The 25,418-nt window shown below is 45.0% G+C and overlaps 1 protein-coding gene across 1 annotated transcript in view; it reads left to right on the top strand.

The window, feature by feature from the left end:
- Window positions 1–25,418, top strand: part of CNTNAP2 (contactin associated protein 2) — a 2,193,843-nt gene that overhangs the window by 2,151,565 nt on the left and 16,860 nt on the right. Inside the window, exon 23 of the mRNA XM_043463954.1 lies at window positions 4,762–5,001. Coding sequence (XP_043319889.1) covers window positions 4,762–5,001 — 240 coding nt within the window. The remainder of the gene's footprint in view (window positions 1–4,761; window positions 5,002–25,418) is intronic.

Consider the following 25,418-nt stretch of genomic DNA (forward strand, 5'->3'; position numbering starts at 1 on the left):
AGATGGATGAAACTGGAGCCCCTTATACAGAGTGAAGTAAGCCAGAAAGATAAAGAACATTACAGCATACTAACACATATATATGGAATTTAGAAAGATGGTAACGATAACCCTATATGCAAAACAGAAAAAGAGACACAGAAATACAGAACAGACTTTTGCACTCTGTGGGAGAAGGTGAGGGTGGGATGTTTCAAAAGAACAGCATGTATACTATCTATGGTGAAACAGATCACCAGCCCAGATGGGATGCATGAGACAAGTGCTCGGGCCTGGTGCACTGGGAAGACCCAGAGGAATCGGGTGGAGAGGGAGGTGGGAGGGGGGATCGGGATGGGGAATAAGTGTAAATCTATGGCTGATTCATATCAATGTATGACAAAACCCACTGAAATGTTGTGAAGTAATTAGCCTCCAACTAATAAAAAAATAAAAAATAAATAAATAAATAAATTAAAAAAAAAAAAGAAAAATAGTGCAGAGGTTTCTCAAAACATTAAACATAGAACTACCACGGGATCCAGCAATTCTGCTTTTGGGTATGTTCAAAGAATTGAAATCAAGACCTTGAACAGATATCTGCACTCCCATGTTCCTAGCAGCACTATTCACAATAGCCAAGGCCTGGGAACAACCTAAATATCCATTGACAGAGGACCAGATAAAGAAAATAAAATATACACATATGGTGAAGTATTATTCAGCCTTAAAAAAGGAAGGAAATCCTGCCATTTGCTACCACATGGATGAACTTAGAGGACATTATGCTACGTGAAATAAACTCGACACAGAAGAATAAATCCTGCTTGATCCCACTTACATAAGGCACCTGAAATAGTCAAAGTCATAGAAGCCAAGAGTGAAATCATGGTTTCCAGGGGCTGGGGTGAGGGGTTGGATCAGGCGATGTTGGTCAAAGGTGCATACTTTCACTTATGTAAGAAGAAGTCCCAGAGTGCCTGTAAGTTTAACAAGACTGTATTGTATACATAAACATTTGTTAAGAGGGTAAATTTTATGTTAAGTGTTCTTGTCACCAAAAACAAAACCCAAAAAAACCCTAGTTGCAGTGTTACTCCTCCTGAAGTGCTTTCCAGAACCCCATGCAAACCTGCCTCCCTGGTTTACCAGGGGTGTGCTCTGTCGCTCAGACGTGTCCAACTCTCTGTAACCCCATGGACTGCGGCCCACCGGGCTCCTCTGTCCATGGGATCTCCCAGGCAAGATACTGGAGTGGTTACCATATCCTCCTCCAGGGGACAGACTTCAATCATTTTACCAAGCATAAGGTTTGCTCAGAACATTGTAGAGGTTGAAGCCCTGGGGTCTGCCTGGCCTCAGCAGGGGGTGGATCTTAAGCCTCATTGCCTCACACATTACACAGAGACCAGCAATGCTCCCACCTTCAGGGGTATTTCTAGGAATTAAATGTCCAATTTGCATGGGACTTTGAGCACATTTTAAGGGTTCAACAAATACTGACTTCTTACTGGACAGCTTGTGTTCACAAGTCGAGTTAGTGGGTTGTATCCTTCTTCCCCAGCGAGGTTGTGGGCTGCCCAGGGTGCGTGCGTGCATGCGTGCATGCTAAGTTGCTCTGTCGTGTCCGACTCTTGCGACCCCATGGACTGTAGCCCACCAGGCTCCTCTGTCCACAGAATTCTCTGGGCAGGAATACTGGAGTGGGTTGCCATGCCCTCCTCCACTTCTCTGGTGGCGCTAGTGGTAAAGAACCCATCTGCCAATACAAGAGATGTAAGAGACGCAGGTTCTGTCCCTGGGTGGGGAAGATCCCCTGGAGGAAGGCTGCTGAGGGTGAATCCTGTATTTGTCTACCTTCCTGCTTCTGCGTCATGTGGCCAGTACCTGTGATGAAGTGAGTTGAATGGAACTGACCTGAAGTCCCACAAGATGGCAGTAGCCACCAGTCCCAGAATCTTCCTTCTGGAACCCTACTCCAAAGCTGGACAGGCCAAAGTGACCCTCCTTTAATTGGCAGGAAGCAGCTGGTGGAGCTGAGGTCATTCCCAGCTTCCTGCCACCAGTGGCTATTTCTTATGGTGCCACCACCACGGATGAATCCAGAGAGATAGGAGGGAGCTGAGCTCCTCCTCCCCACCCTGGGATCAGAGTCCTCGAGGGTCTCCTTGGTGTGAGGATGGTCAGGGGAAGGCAGATGGCTGAAGGGAGGGTGTGAGTGTTCCTCACTCAGTCGTGTCTGACTCTTTGCGACCCTGTGGACTGTAGCCCACCAGCCCCTCTGCCAATGGGATTCTCCAGGCAAAAATACTGGAGTGGGTTGCCATGCCCTTCTCCAGGGCATCTTCCCAACCCAGGAATCAAACCCAGGTCCCCTGCATCGCAGGCAGATTCTTTACCGTCTGAGCCAATGCAGAGGGAGGGGGCGAAAACCAAATACCAGAAATTCTGACAATAGACTAGGAGCCGAAGAATGGATCGCCGTGTAGCCTGCAAGCCTTGAGGAAAAAGCAAGGGAGGAAGGGGGGAACAAGCCAGCACAGGTGTCGGTGGGACCAGAGCCTCTTCCTGGTCATCAGAGGAACCCTCAGGACATGTCCTGATGGCAGGACTTTCGTACACAGGGCGGGTGCACCCTGCCTCTCCATCTTAAATGGAATGTGCTTTAGCTCTGAGTCACAGACTGAAATTTGCAGCAGGAGGAAAATATGGAGAATCATTAATTAAAATTTCTTTATGTGCTTGTCTAAGTGAGACCCAATTAGCATCCCCAGGATTACTGTCTTCATCATCGTCGCCCCAGTTGTCATCTCTTCTACTAATCAAAATTTACATGGGACTAGTGCAAGTCAGTCAATACACTGATTTTTTAATGTGACGAATAATCAATACATTCATTTCTTGTGCCCTCAAGGTCTGAACGCTCCCTTCGCCACTGATTTATTCTTTAATTAATGGGGGAGTAAATTGTTATACAAGACTATTTCACCTGTATTCATTCCCCCATTAGAGACATCACCTGCTCTGAATCCAGCTTTTTAAAGAAGTATCTAGCTCCTGTTTTCCAAAGTCTTTATTTTCCACAGTTCAAGGGGAAGGGTGACTAGCTCACATCCTCGTCCTTGTATTTAAAAGGTCATCATCATGTTAGCATAGTCTCCCACCCGGAATACAAGCTCTGTGCTCTTCTCTGGAGAGCTGGTTGCGCACCACCTGGGTTCGCAGCCCTGCGCCATCATTGCCCATAGTTTAGCTGTGGTTCTCAGACCTTAACGATATCAGGTCACCTGGAGGGCATGCTGATGTGCCAAGGGCTGGGCCCCACCCTTCCCAGGTGATGCTAACACCTTCCCAGCTTTTAACACCTTCCCAGGTGATGCTAATGGTGCTGGTCCAGGAACCACACTGATAAGAACCACGGAGTAGGAGGAGTAGGAGGGTCTAGGACTCCAGCGCTCGTTCTGCTCAGTAGGTTCTAGAATCCAGGGCCATGGTCAAGAAGACACTTGCTTTTGCTTAACTGGTATGAAGATGTGTGTGTGTGAGTGCTTAGTCGCTCAGTCATGTCCAACTCTTTGCGACCATGGGCTGTAGCCAGCCAGGCTCCTCTGTCCGTGGAATTCTCCAGGCAAGAATACTGGAGTGGGTTGCTATTCCCTTCTGCAGGGGATCTCTCTGACCCAGGTATCAAACCTGCATCTCCTGCATTGCAGGCAGATTCTTTACCGTCTGAGCCACCAGGGAAGCCCGTGTGATTTCTTTTTATTTATTTATTTATTTATTTATCTGGCTACACCAGGTTTTAGTTGTGGCATGTGGGATCTAGTTCCCTGACCAGGGGTTGAACCGGAGCCCCCTGCATTGGGAGTGCAGAGTCTTAGCCAATGGACCACTAGAGAAGTCCCAGTGTGTGTTTATATTAATTCAAACAGTACTTTGGAAATGCCCCCACCCAGACTCACCGCTCATTTGAATGCTAGTGTAGGAAAAGAAGCTTAACTTAGAGGTTTGGGGGAGGTGATGATTTTTAAATGCATTTGTATGTTTGTGATTGAGTTAGGAAACTTTCCTGACTCTCAAAACGTCCTTCCCACACTAGCTGGGATTCTGGACGCCTCAGAATTCCCAGAGGACTGGATTCTAAAGAAAGAAAATGCCTGATTATAGGCTGTGTGTGTGTGTGTGTGTGTTGTCACTTGGTCGTGTCCGACCGACTCTTTGCAACCCCAGGGACTGTAGCTCGCCAAGCTCTGCCCATGGGATTCTCTAGGCAGGAATACTGGAGTGGGTTACCATTCCCTTCTCCAGGATTATAGGCTGTATGAATCATTTTTTCTTTAAAAAAAAAAAAAAGAATTCAAAAGAAGAAAATAAGAGGTGCAAAAGGAAACTATAATCTACCAGGAGGTCTGGGAAGGCTGTTCAGTATATATGAATCACTGAAGCATCAGAAAAGAGGTGAAAAATCAGAGTCAAGTGAGTGTTGTTAGTTTCAGCAACATCTCAAGTAACTGGAAGGTAATTAGGAATGTATTTTATTTTAGCAAATATAGTCTTACCCTTCTTACAACGTTCTCCAGTGACAGAGAGGGTCCTTTTAAAGTGAAGTCTCCAGCCCTAAAGCCTTATCAAGTCATTAATGTTTCATCCGAAAGAACATAATATCTTAAACTGAAAGCCAAGAGTAAGATTTGGACACACACATTCCAAGACGAGCGTATGCTACAGCTGTGATCTGGTGAGCGTGACATGATTTTTACTTTCTCTTTCTTTCTCTTTTAGAAACAGGAAAGATCGACCAAGAGATCCACAAGTACAACACCCCGGGATTCACCGGGTGCCTCTCCAGAGTCCAGTTCAACCAAATCGCCCCTCTCAAGGCGGCCTTGAGGCAGACCAACGCCTCAGCTCACGTGCACATCCAGGGCGAGCTGGTGGAATCCAACTGTGGGGCCTCCCCGCTCACCCTGTCACCCATGTCGTCCGCCACCGACCCCTGGCACTTGGACCACCTGGATTCAGGTAAAGTCCAAAGCCCTGTCTTGGGTGGGATGCTTTCTTTCTTTAAGCCTCAGTCTTCTCATCTGTAAAATGGGAATTAATAACAGACCATCGCTGGTGACGTAGTTGGGGGATTAAGGAAGTGAAGGAGCGTGTGAACACAGAGTACTTAGCACCTCCAAGGCTCAAAACGTACCACTGTATTCTTGCTCGGGGCCAGAAGTAAATAAGTTGAAGGGAAGGAGTATAACATTATTGACTCTTCTGCATTTAAGGGAAATAATGAGATGCCTAAATGGATATCTTCAACGTGACTGTTGGATGATCTGATCAAATCACTTCCTTGCTTCTGCCTTTGTGATTCAGCTGTCTTGCAGCCCCACCATCCACATTCTAATATTAAAAGGTTACCTAGAACTGTACAGATTCCTCTCCCAACCGTGTATGTATACAAACAACCCTGTAGCCATCCAGGCTTTAGGGGTGCACGTAGGCTAAGAAAGCTCAGTGGATTTTTACCACTTCTGCAGATAATAATACTGGTCATTTGAAAGCATAGCACTAAAATGAAGGGATGCAGCGGTCGGCTGCAAAATTAATTGGATGCAAATTCAGTGTCCACGTGGCTCTGAGTGGTGGGGAGCCCATGGGTCCCCCTCCTCACTCTACCAGATGGTCGGGCTGCTTGAGTAAGGCTCTCCAAGTCTCTGCTTTTTCACCCCTAAGGTATGAAGTGGGCGAGATCTCGGAGACACCTCCAGACCTACTGATGAGTCTCCAAAGTGATGGCTGACTTTTGCTGATGCCCAAGACAGGAAGGGGCGAGGCAGGGGCGGGAGGCCTGGGGTCTGATACCATCACTGCCTCTGCCCAGCAGTTTTCTTAACCTTGTTCCTCAGTCTCCCCACATCTGAAATCAAGACCTAACTTAGAGAATTCCTTGCAAGATGATGGATTTAAAACACTTGGCAGAGCGAGCCATCGACATGGAGCAAACTGGACAGAAGTTTAGCTGCAAAGCTAAACACTAACAAAGTGGTTGCTTTTATTATATTAGACACAACTTGCTGTGATGTGTGAATGTCCAGTCAAGGCTTTCTGGTCCTCCCCGACCCTAGCTTCTGATTTGTAACAGTTCATCATGGAAACATCGTGTGTTTGATTGCTTATTATACATATTCCACCCCCAAATACAGTTATTTATCAGCTTCCAGGAAGCTCTTGTCATCATGAATTCTTACCAGGATTTGCCTGCTAAGAGTTGTGAAGCTTCAAAAAGAAGCCAGAATTGCCCCGTTGTCAGAATAGACAGACTAAACAGTCCTCTTTGTTCCTCACACATGGGTTCCAATACCATGGAGAGGGTGTGTGCCAGGAGTACTTAAAAAGAATTCCCTTCTACGAGTACTGCTAGGATGACACAGCCGCTGGCTTTTCCTCGTGGGCTGGCTTGAACAAAGGAAAGCAGGCCTGGTGCTGCAAGAAGAAAAGTAGTGAAGATATGAGATGGGCCAAGGCCTTGTCGGGGCTGCGGAGGACAGACTTCTCAGATAAGAGTCTTCCAAATGCGAGGGTGGGTGGAGACAGGGCCTAGCTTTGAAACAGGCAGGTTCCTAGGCTGTTACAGGTTCTCACCGCTTGAGGCCATCAGTGTGTGTGGTCTCCGTCGGCTGCCAAGAAATCAGTTTCAAAAGCCTCTAGACGCTCCTTTGGTCTAATGGGAGTTCGTATTCATTCTTGCCTTAATTAGCAAATTATTTGCTTGATGGTCTTTGAGATCCAGTTGTAAAGGCCAAAGTTTGAGTTGTTTGTTTTTCATGTTTATTTATTTGGCGGTACACGGTATCCTTAGCTGTGGTGTGTGGGATCTAGTTCCCTGATCAGGGGATCAAACCCGGGCCCCTGCATTGGGAATGCAGTCTTAGCCACTGGGCCACCAGGGAAGTCCCAAGTTCATTTATTTTTTAAAAAAATCATGCTTTATATGTGACAGTTTCATTCTTCTGATTGATGTAGTAATGTGTATAGGGAACATTTCAATGTTCAAATCAGAGTCTATAACCCAGGTATTATGGTGGCCTGACCTACGTAACATGAGATCCATTTGCAGAAATTTTGTTTGTACTTGGGTAGAAAGTTCTTACTTGGTGTGTAATGGATAAATGCTTATAAAGAAATATGTGTCTCCATCTCACAAACTTTATTAAGAGAACAGAAAACCACTTATGAAATGTAATACAGAAGGCTTGTTTGGGTACAATTTTTTTGTTTTAGGTGAGTGGGAAAAAGAAAGAATGGGGGTTGGGGGCTGGACGAGGGGCAGAGAAAGAAACAGATATAAGGGAAGAATTACTTAATATCAGACTCCAGAGGCCTATTGTCTAGGAGGCCAAACTTTCCCTCTACTTTTCTTTTCTTCGCAGAGAAAAGGAAGGTGGGGGAAACCTCTGGGAAGAACAAATGGGCTTCTAAAGGAAAAACAGGAGATAAAGTTTGTGATAATGTTTGTTCATGCCAGCGTGAGTGGTCTTTGTCCTTTTCAAGGCCATAAAACCTCCCCTGGAAAGGGTGATTTCAGGTAGCTTTGCTCTTGGCCTCCTTCCTGGGACTTAAAAGCTCCCAGAAAAGGAGATTTATGGTCTCATTCTATTTGTAGTCTGATATGGGAAGTTCCCAAAAGATTTCTTTCTGCATTTGTCAAATCCCAAATATCCTTGGCTTAAAATAATCTTCATACCAACTCTGGAGTTCTTAGTAGGTCCTCACATCAGCAATTGCAGCCTAGTTCTTGTGAACCTAAATTCGTCGCTCTGAATTCTGATTCCGGGGTTTTGCTTTTCTGGATAATCTTTTTTGTATGCTTCAGAAGCCTCACTATCAGATATTCAGAAACAAAACAACAGTGCATACACAAAGATGCCATTTCTAGCTGTAAATCGTGTTACTTGAGTCTGTGCAGGTACAGGACAGGAAGAGCTCCTTAGTCCTGGTTTGAATAGAAGGTACTAGGAAGGAGATTCATGTCATCTGGTGCCTTGAAAAGTGTGGTCCTCACCAGCGGTATGAGTATCACCTGGAAGCTTGTTGGAAATGCAAAGCCCAGGCCCTATCCCAGACCCACTGAATCGGCACCACATTTTGGCCGGATTCCCCCCATGACTTATCATGTGCACAACAAAGTCAAAAGCACTCGCCTCTATCGCAGATGCATTTCACATCACCTAGGGAGCTTTTCAAACCCCTGATTTCCAGGCCGCACCCCTGACCAGTTAAATCAGATACTTTAGGGGTAAGATGGCCAGAGATGTAAAACCTCCCCCAGGTGATTCTAATGTGTAGCAAGATGGAGAATCACTCAATCACTAAATAAGAGAGCTTAATAATGGCCCTCTTGGCAAACCCTTCAAAGTAAGGTTACCAAAAGAAAAGAACAGCAAATACCCAGAAACAAGTTTATGAAAAACAATGAGGCCCTTCTGTGGTGAAATCCCAAATTGAAAGGCTATGGCAGTGATCTTGCCAAAGATTGGGCTCCTCTGACCATTTCACAAGAAGGCTCATGGGGACTGAGTTTTTATTGGTACTTGAGGAAAACTAGTCTGCCTACTGGCAACTGGAAAAACACACTTGGAACAAACAAACAAGAAATCACAGTGTGGGGTCAGACTCAAGGCATCCCATGAAAATGCATCTTCATAGAAGGAGCTTCAGCTGGAGGAAGATGCCAAGTTACTATTCAGTTTTTTTAAAATCAGTTGCAAGCTTAATTTGGAAGGATATCAGAGAGGGAAATGCTGCTTTAAAATGAAGCATGCACATTTATTTTAAAATAAAGCATGCCCCTTGCTGTGAAGATAGGGTATCTGTGGCTTTAGTATTAAAGGGAGCTTCATGATCAACTGGGGCTTCTCCGCTGGCTCAGATGGTAAAGAATCTGCCTGCAGTGCAGGAGACCTGGGTTCGATCCCTGAGTCAGGAAGATCCCCTGAAGAAGGGAATGGCAACCCACTCCAGTATTCTTGCCTGGAGAATTCCGTGGACAAAGCCAGGTGGGCTACAGTCCATGAGGCCACAAAGAGCTGGACAGGACCCAGCAACTAACACAACCCAGTGAACAACTAAGGGCTCTTCTCTTCATGCTCACACTGGAATACTTGCTTTGCAGAGACCTGGAAACTGGAATTCCAGACATCCACCCTTTGGTCTTACGTTCTTTCTGCTCCCTTACATTTCTTTCTTATATCTTAGATGATATCAAATGATAAAGACAGAGTGGAATCCAAGGTATGCTGCCTTCATGTAATAAGATTTTTTTTCTTTTCTGGAACACTACTGACTGAGCTGCTCATTGCCTCTCTAACGCCTGTTAGGCTCTGTCAGTGTTTTTTAAAGTGAGGAACATTCATGGTTGGTCAGGCTGTGCACTGCACAACTACAAAGGATGCATTTGCATTGTAGTCTGTGGTTCCTGGAGCAGGGCTACATGGTGGCCTTGCTAGGGGCTCGCCAGATCATTATGTGAAGAAAGTGGGTATATCATCACGTGGCATAATGTAAAGTTATTTCCTTTTCATCTCTTTTTCTGTCCTTCTAATTTTATTAAAGAGAGAGTCTCTATTTGGTTCTGGCATGCCTTTAGCAGCTCTCTCACCCACCCTATTCACCCTTTAATAAAGAGCAGGCTTCTGTTTAGAGCCTTGACAGGCCGTAGAAGTACTCAGTAGGGTTATAAAGTTTTATCACTGCATTAGTTTAAATAAGAAATCAGGTCAATTTAATGAGAATAAGTAAACAATAATTAGGTTTTACATGTATATGACAAAAAACATGATTCCCATGTGCATGGAGTTTGGCAGCCACTGGGTGGAATGTCAGGGTGATCACAAACACAAGGCCTGGAGCTGTGAGAGTGCATTTTTTTATAGGGGGAAATGGTAAAATTATGTTGATTTCTTAAACCAATTCCATTCTATTAGAAATGACCAGTCAGTTCTTTTTCTGCCTAATTTTTTCCGCCTTTTGATAATAGGTACGGCCTGTTTCTAAACCACCGCATTCTGGTCCTCTGAGTTACAAGGGAGAAAATGCAACCCCTGACCCTGAGTTCTGGTTCACTTACAGGGTGCAGAGCACCAGACGGTAGCTGTGACTCACCTCTCAGAACCATGGGCTCTGTGTTTTCTCTTTGTCAGATTCAGGGGAGCTTATTTCCTTGGAACGGCAGGGATTTGCCAGCAGAAAGATGACTACAGATGGCAATGCACGTCTGTAAAATGTAAAAACAAAACAAACAGAAAAAAATAATCTGATGCCACAAATTTCTGCACTAAGGAACAACTCCAAACTGTATACCAGCTGTTTTGTGAGGCTTTGGTGTTAAGTCTTAGGGTTTTTGTTTTTTTAAATCACATTCATAATATTGAATACAGAATATATCAGACCAAAGGCCACATTGGGGGTTTTTATTAAAATAGTGTTAAGATTGGCAAGGCACTTTAAGATGTCATTTCATTTCCCTAGGAATCTTCTCATGTGTTGCTATTGTTCAGTCGCTAAGTTGTGTCCACCTCTTTGCGACCCCATAGGCTACAGCATGCCAGGCTCCTCTGTCCTCCACTATCTCCTGGAGTTTGCTCAAATTCACATCCATTGTGTCAGTGATGCCTTCCAACCATTTCATCCTCTGCCGCCCGCTTCTCCTGCCCTCAGTCTTTCCCGGCATCAGGGTCTTTTCCAATGAGTCAGTTGTTCGCATCAGGCGACCAAAGTATTGGAGCTTCATTCAGCATAAAGTGTCTAGTGTAAAGATTATTATAAGGATTTCCTGGAACCTTGAGTTTCTGGCTCCCCACCTAAAGCTAGTCTGCATCTGATGTTGATTCCTGCTTCTGGACCAGGAATTCTCACAGCCCCTCTGAGAGGGAAGTGGGCAGAAGCACTGAGTAAATAATAGTCCTCTGAGAACTGTCAGGAATTCAGGAATCCAAACCCAAACCTGTCCCATCGAGGCACACAGGTTCACGGAGCAGTTGGAAAAACCAGCTCTCTCAGCAGTGCAGCTCTTCAACCAAATAAATTGGGACTGGTTGGAACATGGTACCTAGCATCATTAAATGAAACGACCGCATGCCCCAGATAGATCTAGAATACACAGGCTGCCCAGGTACCGTGAACTAAGAACAAAGGCATCTGCTTGCCACATCAGACGTTGTACCACTGAAAACAGAGAGTTTGATTTCTAAAGACACCTCTTTCTCTCTTGCTGTGGTTTTTAGTGACGTGGTTTCTTACCTATGTTCCAAATTATTTTTCTGCCATCTAAAGATAAAATATTTTTATGTATGCACGTGTGAAAGAATTATGATGAACATTTAAAAACTGCATTTATCTATTCAGTTTCCATCATAATTACAAGCTGGTAGTGGTTTTCTTTACCACCTGCAAGCACTTAAAATAATCTTTCCAGCTCTTATATCTTAATTATTTCTAAGCCGATCCCTTTTTTCCTCCTGATGCTAAGATTGCGTGATTAATTTGTTTAACCTCTGATACCTAATTTCTTATTATCTTTTGTGTCTTTTGTTCTCTTCAATGACCGACACAGATGTTTATTCAAGTCCAAAAAATAATTATCATCTCTTCTGATGTGTGCTTTTCCTGCAAATGATCCAAATTCTGCTTTTCTGTAAAGCACCAAGCACATTTATATAGCTCGTCAAATAAAATATTAGTTACAGGTTTTTTTGATCTAATGGTTATTTTTCCCATCTTTTATTTCCATATGAATAGCTTTATACATATTATTTTGTCAAGGGATGTATTTTTAATTTTGATCGTATTACAAATCACCCTCCAGTGACCTAATACCTCCAATTCCATAAGATATGAATGTCTTTTGCCCCACACCCTCATCAACACAGTACCTCATAATATTCTTCTAAGTCTTGCTATACTGTATTTGAAAAGTGGTTTTGTTGTCTTAATTTGGATTTTGTTAGTCATGAGTGAGATTAAGTATCTTTGTTCATAAGTCACTTGTATGTATTTTTCTCTGAACTGCCTGTTGATACTCCTTGACCAACGAATTATTTGTACATTCATATTGTTTCCCATTGGTCTGTTGGTCATTTACTGACTCATAAGGATTTTTATATATTAGGTAAATTGACATTTTACTACATGTTTTGATGATTTCCCAGTTTGATATCTACTTTTTTAATTTATGGGTTTTTCCTTCCATGTAAAAAAAAAATCTCTAAATTTTATCTGATGAAAGATAAAGTGTTTCCTGGCTTTGGAGTTTTATGTAATGCCTTGTCCATTTAGAAATGTTTTAAAAATTATTCCACTTTTTTTTCTAATAATTCTAGATTTCATCCGTGAAATATACATACTTACTGCACTTGAAATTTATTTGGGTGGTAAGAATAAGATAGGAACCCAGCTTTATTTTTCCCTGCTCACCCCCGGCCAGTCAGTAGTTCCAGCACTATTGGTTGGGGTGTCATCAACCAATTTTCCCCGACCTTTATCATATTCAAAATTGCCCTTTATGTTTAAGTCTGCTTCTGGCCTCTCTGATCTGGTGCACTAATCTAACTCTTCCTGAGATAGTAGCAAGCTGTGGTTATCATTGAGCTTTTATATTAGCATTTAATTTCTCATAGAGCTAATTTCCCTTTTACTGTCTTTTTTTCAGAATGTTCCTGTCCTCGAACATTGCTTTTCCCAAGTAATTTTAGTGTTCTGATCATTTTATTGGCATTACCTAGAGATTTTATGGGGATTGAATTTTATATATAAGTTAACTGCAGAGTAATTGACACCTACACAAATAACGTTTTCCTGTTCAGCAATGGAATGTCTTTCCACTTAACATGTGTCTTCCTTTTATAGTATACAAAATCCGTATGAAGACAGCCTTAAAATACTTCCTGATAAGTTAATTTCTAACTAGTTCCTCTGCCTTGGCAAAGTGCAAAATCTAAAAGTTATTTGAAAAAAAAAAGACAGCTAATTTAGTCCCTGACTATATCAGCAAACACTTTCACTGCAAACCTAACGAGTGTTTAATTGAATATAATTGGGAAAAGGTGTGTGCCCCCCAGGACCAAGAACCTGAGCGGGCTGTCTTAGTTTTCTGCCCAAGTACAGACACATCTTCTATGCACATACCTTTAGGATTTTTATATGTAGATGATACCTTGAGGATTCCTGTTTTGATAAGGGTCTCATCTGGACTAGGTGGTAAATAGTATCTAATGCCACCTCAACATCTATTAGAGATAACCATACACTTTTTCTTCTGTTGATAGATTTCCAAACAGTGAGCCATGCTTTTATTCCTAGCGTTAACCACATTTAGTCACGGTGAAGCATTCTCTCAAGGTATAACTAAAGTCATTTAAAAACAGTTTTCTTTTTCTTTTTTAAGCTTTGTTTATTTTTGGATGATCTGGGTCTTTGTTGCTTTGCACAGATTTTCTCTAGTTGCAGCGAGCAAGGGCTACTTTTCATTGTGGTTCATGGCCTCCTCATTACAGTGGCCCCTCATGCAGTTATGGAGCACGGACTCTAGGGCACACAGGCTCAGTAGTTGCGGCTCATTGGCCCTAGAGCACAAGGGCCCCAGTAGTTGCGGCTCAGGGGCTCAGTTGCTCCGCAGCACGTGGGATCTTCCCAGACCAGGGATAGAACCTGTGTCCCCTGCCTTGGGAGCATGGAGTCTTAGCCACTTGACCACCAGGGAAGTCCTAGTTTTGTTTTTTTACAAAAGTAATTCTTGGATAAGACGGAATTGTAGCATCCTTTTACTTTGGGGGAGTGCAAGTTGGGTTTTTATACTTAGGCCAACTTCATAAAAAGGAAGAAGAAGGGGCCACCCAGCAAGGAATGTGGGATGCCCCCAGGAGAGCTGTTCCGGTCAGACCAGGAAGGAGCCTGGGACCTCAGTCCCCCAACCTCAAAGGTCAAATTCTAGCAACATCAAGGGTGAGCTTGGAAGCACATTTTCCCCCAGGGCTTCCAGAAGGGAACTCAGGCCTGCCCAAACCTTGACTTCAGGCTCGGATACGCAATCCCGACCTTGGCGGGACTTCTCCATCACTCTCTAACCAGTGGAGTAACTCCAAGAAGCCCCCCTCCAAACTTGAACGCGCTTGGACTCACCTGGGGAAGATGAACGAACGCAGATTCAGCAGGTCAGGGGTGGGACCTGAGACGCTGCCGCTCCCACAACCTCCCAGGCGATGCTGCTGCTGCTGGTTCATGGACCACACTCTGCGTTGCAAAGATAGAAATAGCCCTGGAGGCTTTCCTACCTGTACTTTGTAAGTTAAGTGAACTTCAGCTGCAAAACCACGGGAGCTGGCTGTTTTCTCATGTGTGTGTGAGCAGAGCTCCTTAGCAACTCTCTCAACTTCTTTTATGATCATGGTCTAATTAGAGTCTCTTTCTCATCTGCTATAATTTCTGTTCTTTACGTTTTTCTAGAAATTCATAGACGTAATCTATGTTTTCCAATTTACTTCTGCAGAGTTGAAGAAAATACATTTTTATAATTTCCATTCTCTCCTTAGAAAATTTCTATGCATATATTTTTATATTGTAGCTTTAGATTTTTCCCTTTTTTCTCAATTAGATTATCTGACAGATTTTTTTCTCCCCCAAATGACCAGCTCTGGATTTGTTTATTATCAGTTCTATCATTTTTCCGTTTTCTTTTGCCACTTGCTTTTATCCTGACTTCTTTACATTTGTCTTTGCTGCTCTTGATGTCATTTGAATATTTCTTTATTGTCATTTTTGGCTTGTGTGTAACATCCTCCTTCAGAGGAACATGAACCAAAGTTAGCAAATCTAAGCTCTAAGACTCTGGCCTCCCAGACCGCACATGCCAGATGCAGTGTCTTGGCATGAATATTGTTGACTAGACTCTCATGTAAGGGACCTGGGCAGTCTTTAGAGGTCTCCTTAAGTGCAAAGCCTTCAGACATTGCTGCAAAAGCAGGTCGGCAGGTGTGTGTTCCGATTGCAATGGGGCAGGTGAGGAACTGATGTAGGGAAACATCACCTGAGTGGCTGAAGTGCAGGGCGGTGGGTTGATCCCCTCTCAGCCCCCGACACCCTCTGCACGCTGTCCCACGTGTCCAACCATGTCTGGGGCTGCGTTCACTCAGGCTTCTCTGCTTCCCTAACCAGGACTGTCCAACACCACCATGGAAAAGTCCAGAGGGGCGCCAACCCCCACCTCTGGGACAACTTCCCAGCTCCTTGATTCCTCCTTCCTATGGGCTTCTCTTTAATCCCAGTGTTGTCCTCTTTCCCTTCTTCCCACACAACAGATTTTGAAGCCCAAGGAGGTTGGGGTTCTGTCCAGTAATCTGTTCAAGCCGTCACCCCCACCCTGGCACCATCCTTAGAGGCGCATCCCTGCTCCCTGCCTGCCAGGACTCTCAGCTGTCCCCTCCATCACATGGGGCTAGGGAGGGCCAGAGTCACAGGTGATGCATGTTGCTATAGCAACTTCTCTATGGATGGCAGAACCCCTCCAATGAGTCACAGTGTTCGCTCTGTCTTGCTCTTATGCCGCTGCAGTGCTGTGAGAAGCCTGTGAAAGGGAAGTCTCTCTGAGCCCATGGTTGTCCCCCATTGTCTGTGTCTGTCATTGCCTCTCTCAAGGCCTGGTGCAAACTCTTCCTACTACACTGCATTGCTGAACATCCTTGTATATCCCTTGGAGCCATTCGAGGGAGCTCAGCCTGCCAGATTAATCTGGTAGCACTTCCTTTTCTGACTTGTCATCCAGAAAGACTTCCATCAGGATCCCTGGCTGTGATTCCTCCCCGGGAGATTCCCTGCCAGGCCCCACCTATTAATAGAAGTACTGATTCCACCTTTGCTGGCAGTTCAGGGCCTGTGTCCTGCCTCTGGTTTCTGAGGTTGCAGAAACATTGTGCTAGATGAGGTTTTTGACCCAATGTCAGTTTTTTCACCATTGGAGATCTTCCATTGATTCCCCACGCTTTGCACAAGTCTATATTCAGAAGTGTCTAAAAACCAGGCAGATCCTTGATTGTGCTGTTGAGTTTCTTTCTGCCTGGAAAAAGTCCCAAAAGGCTTTTTTTAAAAAAAGGTAAAGTCAATTCTATGCTAAAACATAAACGTACATAAAAATTCATCTGATCATGGGGTGCAATTATTTTAAACATAGAGAATGAGAAATTCATTGTGAAATTTCCCTGTGAGAAAAGGCTGAAGGTGGTTTTCAGAAGTTTAGTTGAGAATTTTAACTTTTAGGAAAAAGGAAAGGATAAAGCCAGGCATGATACATCTGTAAATAACTTGGCTGAAATGCTTTCAGGTCATGATTTTGTTTCATCCTGATAGTAGATCTGTGTGGTCTGAGTGGACATTACTGACCACATTTTAAAGATTAAAAAAAAGTGTGACTCGGAAAGTGCATTCATCCCTCAGTAAACACCTAATGAGTGACTGCAGAGGTGGCTGCTTGTTAGCATCCTCTGGGGAACTTTTTGGACCCCGCTGACACCTGCCTCCCATCCCCGAAGAGTCTAAATATGCTGTCAGGACCATGAACCCCAGGTCCCAGTGTTTACAGCACTTTGCTCAAAGGTATACAGAGAACTTGGTGGCTCAGATGGTAACGAATCTGCCCACAATGTGGGAGACTCGGGTTCCATCCCTGGGTCAAGAAGATGCCCTGAAGAAAGGAACAGCACCCCACTCCAGTATTCTTGCCTGGAGAATTCCATGGAAAGGGGAGCCTGGTGGGCTACAGTCCATGGGATCACAAACAGTTGGACACGACTGAGCAACTAATACTTTCACTTCCATACAGAGAACAGCATCATCAGGTCTGAAGTTCAAGCATGTTTACCTCCGATTCAGTGCTTTTTCCACTTTTCCTTTCTCTCAATGAAACACCTGAATTAAACATAAAAGGATTCCAGTTCTTTCCTCTGAACTGCTGTCCGATCTTCTGCCATCCCTTCTGTATGATGCAGAAGTCCCCAGTAACCAGCAGCTTGCACCACCTGTGGGCGAAAGCCCTGCCACTGGATACACCTTCCTTTTCCTTTCCACTCTCCTATTTTTGATATGCAATAAATCATCCCCCAGACTGCTGGAGCCAGTTAAGCCTTATTTCACACTCTGTGGCCATCAATGAGAAGAAGGGCTCTGACAGCGCGCGTGGCTTGTGCAGAAGTTTCTCAGGTGACCTTGATAACATGTGAGCCAGCACCAAGGAAGAGCCTCTTTGTGGGGAACATCGGGAAGCTCTCATGAGCAAGGGTCATTTGTTTCCCAGGATTCTCTTTGATGACCGTTCCACCTGCCACCAGCAAAGACAGTTGCATTTAGAGATCTGAGATTAATTCAAGGAAAGAACAGTTCAAAACACAGTGAAAATATCAAGCATGGGGTTATATATTCTGCTTTCTGAGGTCAGCCTCAGAAGAAAAGACACTGTCTTGAGGCTGAAATTTAAAACTTTGACTTGTGCTAATATAGCCAGCAAAAGTATTTCAAAAACAAGAGTCCACCAGGGCATTGATAAAAGACTAAATGTGTATAGACTTACTGTCTAAAGCCCTTTAGTTTTGGTCTACTAGGGTCCCCTCTAGTAGACCCCAGTGAAGGCAGAGTCCTGACGGCCAGCTGTGATCTGGGTTAGACACCTCTGGGTTCTCAGAAACCACTCTCATCTCTATACTGGTTTCTGAACACTTAGGGCCAATTTTTGGTTTAGATGAAATAGCAGTTACAACACAGATAATCCTGCATAGCCAGAGCCCCAGGGATGTTGACAGAGCTGGTCCACAGAGAACTGGAGTATAAACATCTTTTACTGAAGACAACTTTATCTGCAAGTTGAGATATAGAGTTGTAGCAGAAGATTAGATGTTTTTTTAAATGCATTTTATTATTCATTCTACTTCCTTGAAAGACATACGATGGTAACAAAATCAGTAATATGTGGGCGTTTCCAAAAGAGCCACCCTCAGTCAAATTATGGCCTTTGAATTTACTAGAAATTTCCACAAAACAAGAGTGAAAGAAGACCCTTCATCTTTGGTTCCTCAAATGATTAACTGTGCCTAAATATTCTTCCAAATGAGGAGACTCATCTTTTGACTAGATTTGCTGTTTGCTGTTTTGCTGCTAAATCGTGTCCGACTCTTTGCCACCCCATAGACTGTAGTCCACCAGGCTCCTCTGGCCATGGGATTCTCCAGGCAAGAATACTGGAGTGGGTTGCCATGCTCTCCTCCAGGGGATTTTCCCAACCCAGGGATTGAACCCAGGTCTCCTGCATTGGCAGGCAGAGCCACCTGGAAGCCCTGACTAGATTTAGGTGATTTTTAAAAAATGTTATTTTCACTAAACTCCCAGCCACAGATTCTCCAAGTCCAAAGTCTTTGTTGGGACTTGCTTGGTGTCTCGAGGGTGTTTTTCTCAGCAGAATTCTGAAGGTAGTCTCTCCAGGGTCTCCTGAAAACATGGGTGTTCTGAATGGTGCCAACTCTTGACCACCGTCTAGAAGAAAAGGTAAAATATATCAGGGAATGTCTTTAAAAAACATATTTTGGCTTATTCACTGTGATGGATTACTTTCTTCTTCTTTGTCATCATTGTTAGTCTCTAAGTCATGTCCAGCTCTTTGCAACCCCATGGACTGCAGCACGCCAGGGTTCTCGTCCTTCACTATCTCCCAGAGTTTGCTCAAACTCAAGTCGGTTGAATCAGTTATCCCATCCAACCATTTATCCTCTGCCACCCCCTTCTTTTGCCTTCAATCTTTCCCAGCATCAGGGTCTTATCCCGTGAGTTGGCTCTTCGCATCAGGTGGCCAAAGTATTGGAGCTTCAGCATCAGTTCTTCCAATGAGTATCCAGGGTTGATTTCCTTTAGGATTGACTGGTTGGATCTCCATGAAGTCCGAGGGACTCTTAAGAGTCTTCTCCAGCACCACAGTTCGAAAGCATCAATTCTGTGTTCAGCCACCTTTGTGGTCCAACTCTCACACTCATACATGACTACTAGAAAAACCATAGCATTGACTCTATGGACCTTTGTCAGCAAAGTTATGTCTTTGCTTTTTAATACACTATCTAGGTTTGTCATAGCTTTCCTTCCAAGGAGTTGTTCAGTTGCCAAGTCAAGCCTGACTCTTTGCGACCCTATAGACTGTAGCAAGCCAGGCTTCCCTGTCCCTCACCATCTCCCAGAGTTTGCCCTAGTTCATGTCCATTGAATCAGTGATACCATCCAACCATCTCATCCTCTGTCACCCCCTTCTCCTACTGCCTTCAATCTTTCCCAGCATCAGAGTCTTTTCCAGTGAGTTAGCTCTTCCCATCAGGTGGCCAAAGTACTGGAGCTTCAGCTTCAGCCTCAGTTCTTCCAAAGAGTCTTCATGGTTGATTTCCTGAAAGATTGACAGGTTTGATCTTCCAAGGAGTCTTTTAATTTTATGGCTGCTGTCACTGTCCACAGTGATTTTGAAGACCAGGAAGATAAAACATATCACTGCTTCCACTTTTTCCCCTCTGTTTGCCATGAAAGTCATGGACTGGATGCCATGATCTTCGTTTTTTGAATGTTGAGCATTAAGCCAGCTTTTTCACTCTCCTCTTTTACCCTCATCATGAGGCTCTTTAGTTCTGCTTCAGTTTTTCTTTCTTACTATTGTTAATTTCTCAACTACTCCCTCCTTAGAAACTGAGGCCATTCCCATGATTCAGCAGACACATCTGGCTAAGAGTGCCCTGCTGATCAGGAGCCCACAGATTGTACTAGCTGAGACCACCGCTTAGCCGGGGTGTTCGCTGGACTTGACGGCCAGCATGACCATGTTGCAGTGTTTCACCAAGTAGGAGTCAGTCGCTCTGATGCTGTGGGACCCTGGACACCATGGTCCTGTGTGGTGCTGTGTGGCCTCAGGCTTTCCCCCCAGCTGACTGCATTCTGCCACCGCACAACCCACTCGTGCAAGACCCAGCAGCAAGGAGACAATTCCTTCAAACAAAACCAATAAACTCCAGAGAAACCAATAGCCCAGTGTGTTTAAAACTACCTTGGTTTTCTCTCAGATATGCCTGTGGATGCATCTGTACTGTCAGAAAGCTATATGCCGACATCACAGTGTTACCGAATCAGATCCGGCTGCTCACCACTTGAAAAATCAATAACTTGAGAGAGACTGATGTTAGTAGAAAGGAAAATTGCTTTTAATCAGAACACCACAATCTGGGGAGATTCAGCATCCCCAGAAACCTTCTCCAAAAGTTCTGCTGGGCCATGAATGTTGTTTAAGGGAGAAAGGGAAGTGATCTCAGTTGACTGCAGAGATATGGGGGTCAGGGTCCTTGCCACCCCCACTGTGTGCAGGCTGGCCGACTCCTCCCAGTCTTTTCTCAGATGCCGTCTTGTTCTCGCGGTTTGTCCGTGAGCTCCCCGAAGACATCTGGTCATCTGTTACTTATTCTTCAGTTCTGCTTCTGTGATCTATGGAAAGAACCAACAGACTAGACAAGGAACTGTGTGATCACAAGATCTGAAAGATGTGCTGGGCAGAAGATGAGTAAAGCAGGGGGGTGCCCGGTTTAGAAGTTAGTGACAGGACAAAAGGGGCCTCCAGCAAAGAGCTTTTCCTGCCAAAAGCTACTTACAGAAATATTTTTCCTCCCTGATACACCTGCTTTAGAGAATCAGGTGTCTTAAACCAGAAAAGGTCTCCAAGGACTTATCTAAGATAACCATTTATTAAACTCCTTGGCAATAAGGCTTCCCAGGTGGCTCAGTGGTAGAGTACCCACCTGCCAATGCAGGAGACTCAGCAGACAGGGATTTGATCCCTGCGTCGGGACGATGCCCTGGACGAGGGCATGGCAACCCAATCCAGTATTCTTGCCTGGAGACTCTCATGGACAGAGGATCCTGGTGGGCTATAGTCCATGGGGTCACAGAGTCAGAAACAACTGAGCACGCATGCACGAACAGGTTTTTTCTTAGACAGCTCTGAATATTGATCAGTAATAGATTCTCCCGCTCTACGTTCAAAATATTTAATACTACAGAATTGTCCTCCTAAGTGAAAGCAGGGTTCCTAGTAGTAGCTTTCGCAAGACTCAAAAGAAAGAGGCTTAAAGGAAGTGGCGCTGTGGGGTGTTCTGTCATACCTCTCATTTAAAAAGCACCCAAGGAGTCAGCCCCTCCAAAAAAAAAGACACAGTCTGAGAAGCAATCATTTCCGCTCCTTCTTGGGCATCACATTAAATTAAAACACACACGCACAGAAACAGCAGGAGATGCGAACCACCGTGAGCCTCAATTAAAGCTCTGCTGCTCAAAGAGCGGTATGTACACTCAAGCTCCCCTGCAGCCCAACACACAGGCTCCCAGCCCAAGGCCGTCAGAACGTGCGTCTTAAGCAGATCCCAGGTGGTTTGTCTGAGCCTTCCAGTTGGAAAGCTCTGAACCAAAGCACTCAGGAGTCAGTTCATTTGTTTTCTCCTAAAGGCATATTGGAATGAGGCATGCAAGAGAAGACAAAGCATACGCAATCCACTCAAGGCCAGCGAACCCCCTCCTCCCGATTACTCAAGGCTGAGGCGCGGCCTCCCTGATCTCGGGGGGCCCGTGTGAGTGCCGGCACCCGGAGGTGGGGGGTGGGGGGCTGCGTGCAGTCTGGAAGTGTGTTTTCCCTCAGATGATGTATATGTGCTCGGTCGTGTCTGACTCTTTGCGACACCACGGACTGGAGCCTGCCGGGCTCTGTCCATGGGATTCTCCGGGCAAGAGTACTGGAGTGGGTTGCCATTTTCCTCCTCCATTTTTCCCTCAGAAAGGGGTTTAAAGGGTGCTTCCCAGATTTGTCACAGGCCCCACATTTGGGCTTCCTCCTTCCTGCTCTCCTGTTAACGGCAACGTGGATTTATAAACCCCGGTGGCAGAGGGAAAGAGTGGTGGCCCACACACGATGGAGCGGTCATCCCCGCAGAGGAAGAGTCTGCACACGCCGGGGCTCCCAGAGCTGGACTTTCCAGGCTCGACTTAGCCCTACAGCAGGATCCACAGAGGGCTTCCCCGGTGGCTCAGCTGGTAGAGAATCCGCCTGCCATGCAGGAGACCGGGTTGGATCCCTGGATTGGGAAGATCCCCTGGAGAAGGGAAAGGCTACCCACTCCAGTATTCTGGCCTGGAGAATTCCATGGGCTGTATAGTCCATGGGGGTCGCAAAAAAGTCAGACACTACTGAGCGACTTTCACTAGGATGCACAGAACGTCCTAAGTGAGCCCAGAGAGCTGGCTCTGGCGACCCTTGTACCAGCCAACCACGTGGCTCTGACCAAAGTGCCTTCCACGCTCTAGCTGAGGTCACAGACCAGCCCACGTGGCAGGCACTCTGGGTCGTGAGGATCCATGATCCATAGTGCCTGCCACATTAGTCAGCCAGAGCTTCAACAACTGACTTAGAAACAACTAGAATGAAATACGACAGAGGCGACCCTGCCCGCATGAAAAACAACCAGACATCTTTGGCGTGAAAAGGACATCATATGTCTTGTCTTGTGTTTACACGGAGTCTGAGTCAATAACGAGCTGCCTCTAACCCAGATGCCTCCTTACGGGTAAGCAGACAGAAGAACGCACTGCCACCCTCCCTGGGGAGCATCAATGGATCACTTTCCTGAAAGGCAACTGAGACAGCTTAAAAACGGATGGAAGGGGGGAATTTAGTAAAACTGGATTGTTCTTTTAGCACTTTAAAGTTGGCATTATTTAAATAGTCAAGACCTATAGCAGAGGATGACAAATTCCTTTATTCTATTTCCCTTCACCTAATTAAACTCTTTTGGTCACTGGATCTGAAATACTCATGCAAGCAGCTGTCGCTTGGCCTCGCTTTTTTTTTCTGGTTGCTCTGTGTCTTGCTGCTGTGCTTGGGTTTCCTCTCTTTGTGGTGAGCGAGGGCTACTCTCTAGATGCGGCACACGGGCTTCTCATTGCAGTGGCTTCTCGAGGGCACCAGCTTCAGTAGTTGTGGGTGCTTGGGCTTAGTTGCCCTGAGGGATCTTCCTGGACAAGGGATTGAACCCTTCTTGCCTCCTGCATTGGCAGTCAGATTCTTAACCACTGGACCACCAGGGAAGTTCTTAGCTGCTCTTTTAAGAAGCTAGAAATGTGAGCTTTGTTTACCTTCCCAAGTCGAACCCCAAAATTCATAATCTCTTCCCCACTTGGGCTCTCAAATTCTGGCTGGTCGTCTTTCTGGAGACATTGAGGGGAAAGGTATAGTAGAAACACAAAACTGAGGCTCACCCAGGTCCTGCCTCATAGTGTTTGCCTGAATAAAAGCCTGCTGACCTTGAGAAGCCTCTCCCTCCTGAAAACGGGATCAATAAATCGCCTTTCTTAAAACAAAGCCTGTCCCCTGAGCGCTTCATCATCTTAGCTAAGAACAGTTCATTTTCATATCAGTTTCTAAAATATCAGTTAATAATGAATGGCTAAAACAAATAGTTTGAAAAAAATAATTTTCTACCATAGAGCTCAGATTTGAAGAGAGTGCATAAAGTGAAAGGAAACAAAGATACTGGAAGAACAAAGACATATTTTCATCATCGAGCCCAGACTCCACTACAAAAAGAATGTTGCAATTTAAATTAAATTATAATTAATAGCAGCAGTTTTGTTAAAGTATCTCAAATTGCCCCATTAGAGGCTGAAGCCCAAGTGGTTTCCATGGCAATATTTTCTCTAGATGTCAGCTACTATCTAATTTTTTTGTCCCTGGTATGTGACAACCTGAAGCTTTTAGTACCTTTCATTTGGGGGAGTTTTCTGTTTGATAATCTCAATTTATTTTTGTATGCATTTAAATGTGTGTTTTATTTGCAATTGGCTTCTGAGCCTAAAGTCTACAATTTTACACATTTTGAAATTTAGTAAATAAGAATCACAGCTACCTCGTTTATATTCCGTATTTTTTTAAAAGCTTCATTAGCCCTTTTTCTCCCTACCTGCTCAATGAGACAAGCGAGAAATTAGAGGCTGAATAATTCAAATCTCTTTTCAATATTCTGTTCTTACAACTATCTTTTAAAACAGCTTATTGTGCTTAAGTACCTGGCTTGAAACATCCTCTCTTAATTTTTCACATTCTATAAAAGCAAACAAAATTAAAATTGGACAGTAATGTTTTAAAGTACAATTAGTGCTATTCATGATTTCACAAGTGTTGCTGTAATGGTGATAACCATCCTCGCTGTGCCATTTGGGTCCATGATGGAATTGTATCTGGGATACTGGCTTTCTGTTCCTCTTACAACGTTGGTTCAGAGTTCAGTTTATCACATTGCTCAGCTGATGCTGTCAGTACGTGGAATTATCTTTGTCAGATAAGAGGCCTCGCACACTCACTCTCGCAGCCAGACAAGTGCAGTCAGAAGCTTTTCGACATCTTTGGCCTCACCAGACAGCCCACCAACCACAGAGAAACCACTAGACTGAGTTAGTTGGCCACCCTGACAACGGTGATGAGTTGATAGAGCCAGGCTGGCCCCCTGCTTCTCATCAGAGACAGTTCAGCTTAGTGCCTTGCCAGTGGCTTCTGGAGCCAGTTTCCTGGGTTCAGACCTTGGCTCCACCACTTCTTGTTCCTGGGACACCAGCCAAGTTTTTGGCCTCCAAAATGGGATACAAACCCCAGCCTCACAAGGTTCACAGGAGGGTGAAATGAGCTAATCCATGAAAAGGACTTGAAACAGTGCCTGACGTACACGTAATATTATTTCCTGAACAGCATGCTCTCCAAATCTGAATTTCACGTCAATCTACATCTTGTGCCCCACAGTGAAAGTCAGTCCTAGGCCGGCTCTACCACAGCCAGCCGACCCACCACTTGCTCTTCTGGGCCCCAGAGAGTTTTAGGTGTGAGGAGAGTGGATCCAAAAGGTGCGTGATCTCACACAGTCTTAAAACTCAGAGCTTCACGACACGTGTGTCACCTGTAAGCAACCGCCGTGATAATTGGGCGGCGGGGCTTTGTGGTGCCACGTCCCTCACCTGGAGGCAGGTACAAGGTGGGCTCAGAAGTAGCACCCTCGCCCCGCCTGGCCGTGGACAGAGGAGGTGAGGCATAGACCTTCACTTTCCTGATGAAGTCTTCCTGGAACATAGCAAAGGGCAGGGAAGGGCCTTTAGAGATGGAGTCAAACATTCCTGGTTTCTCTCCTTTCGGTACAAGAAGGTGTGTTTTCACTCACCCGGTCCTAATTTCTGACCATTTTACAGACTGCAAGCAACAGCTCCCCCGGGCCGGCTCTGACAAACTCTGTGTTTTTCCCTCCCTGCCCCGACTTGAAGCTGGGGGCAGGAAAAGTGCTGAGCTGTGAGCTGGTTTCCCTCCC

Source organism: Cervus canadensis, chromosome 3, assembly GCF_019320065.1.
Source record: "Cervus canadensis isolate Bull #8, Minnesota chromosome 3, ASM1932006v1, whole genome shotgun sequence".
NCBI lineage: Eukaryota > Metazoa > Chordata > Mammalia > Artiodactyla > Cervidae > Cervus > Cervus canadensis.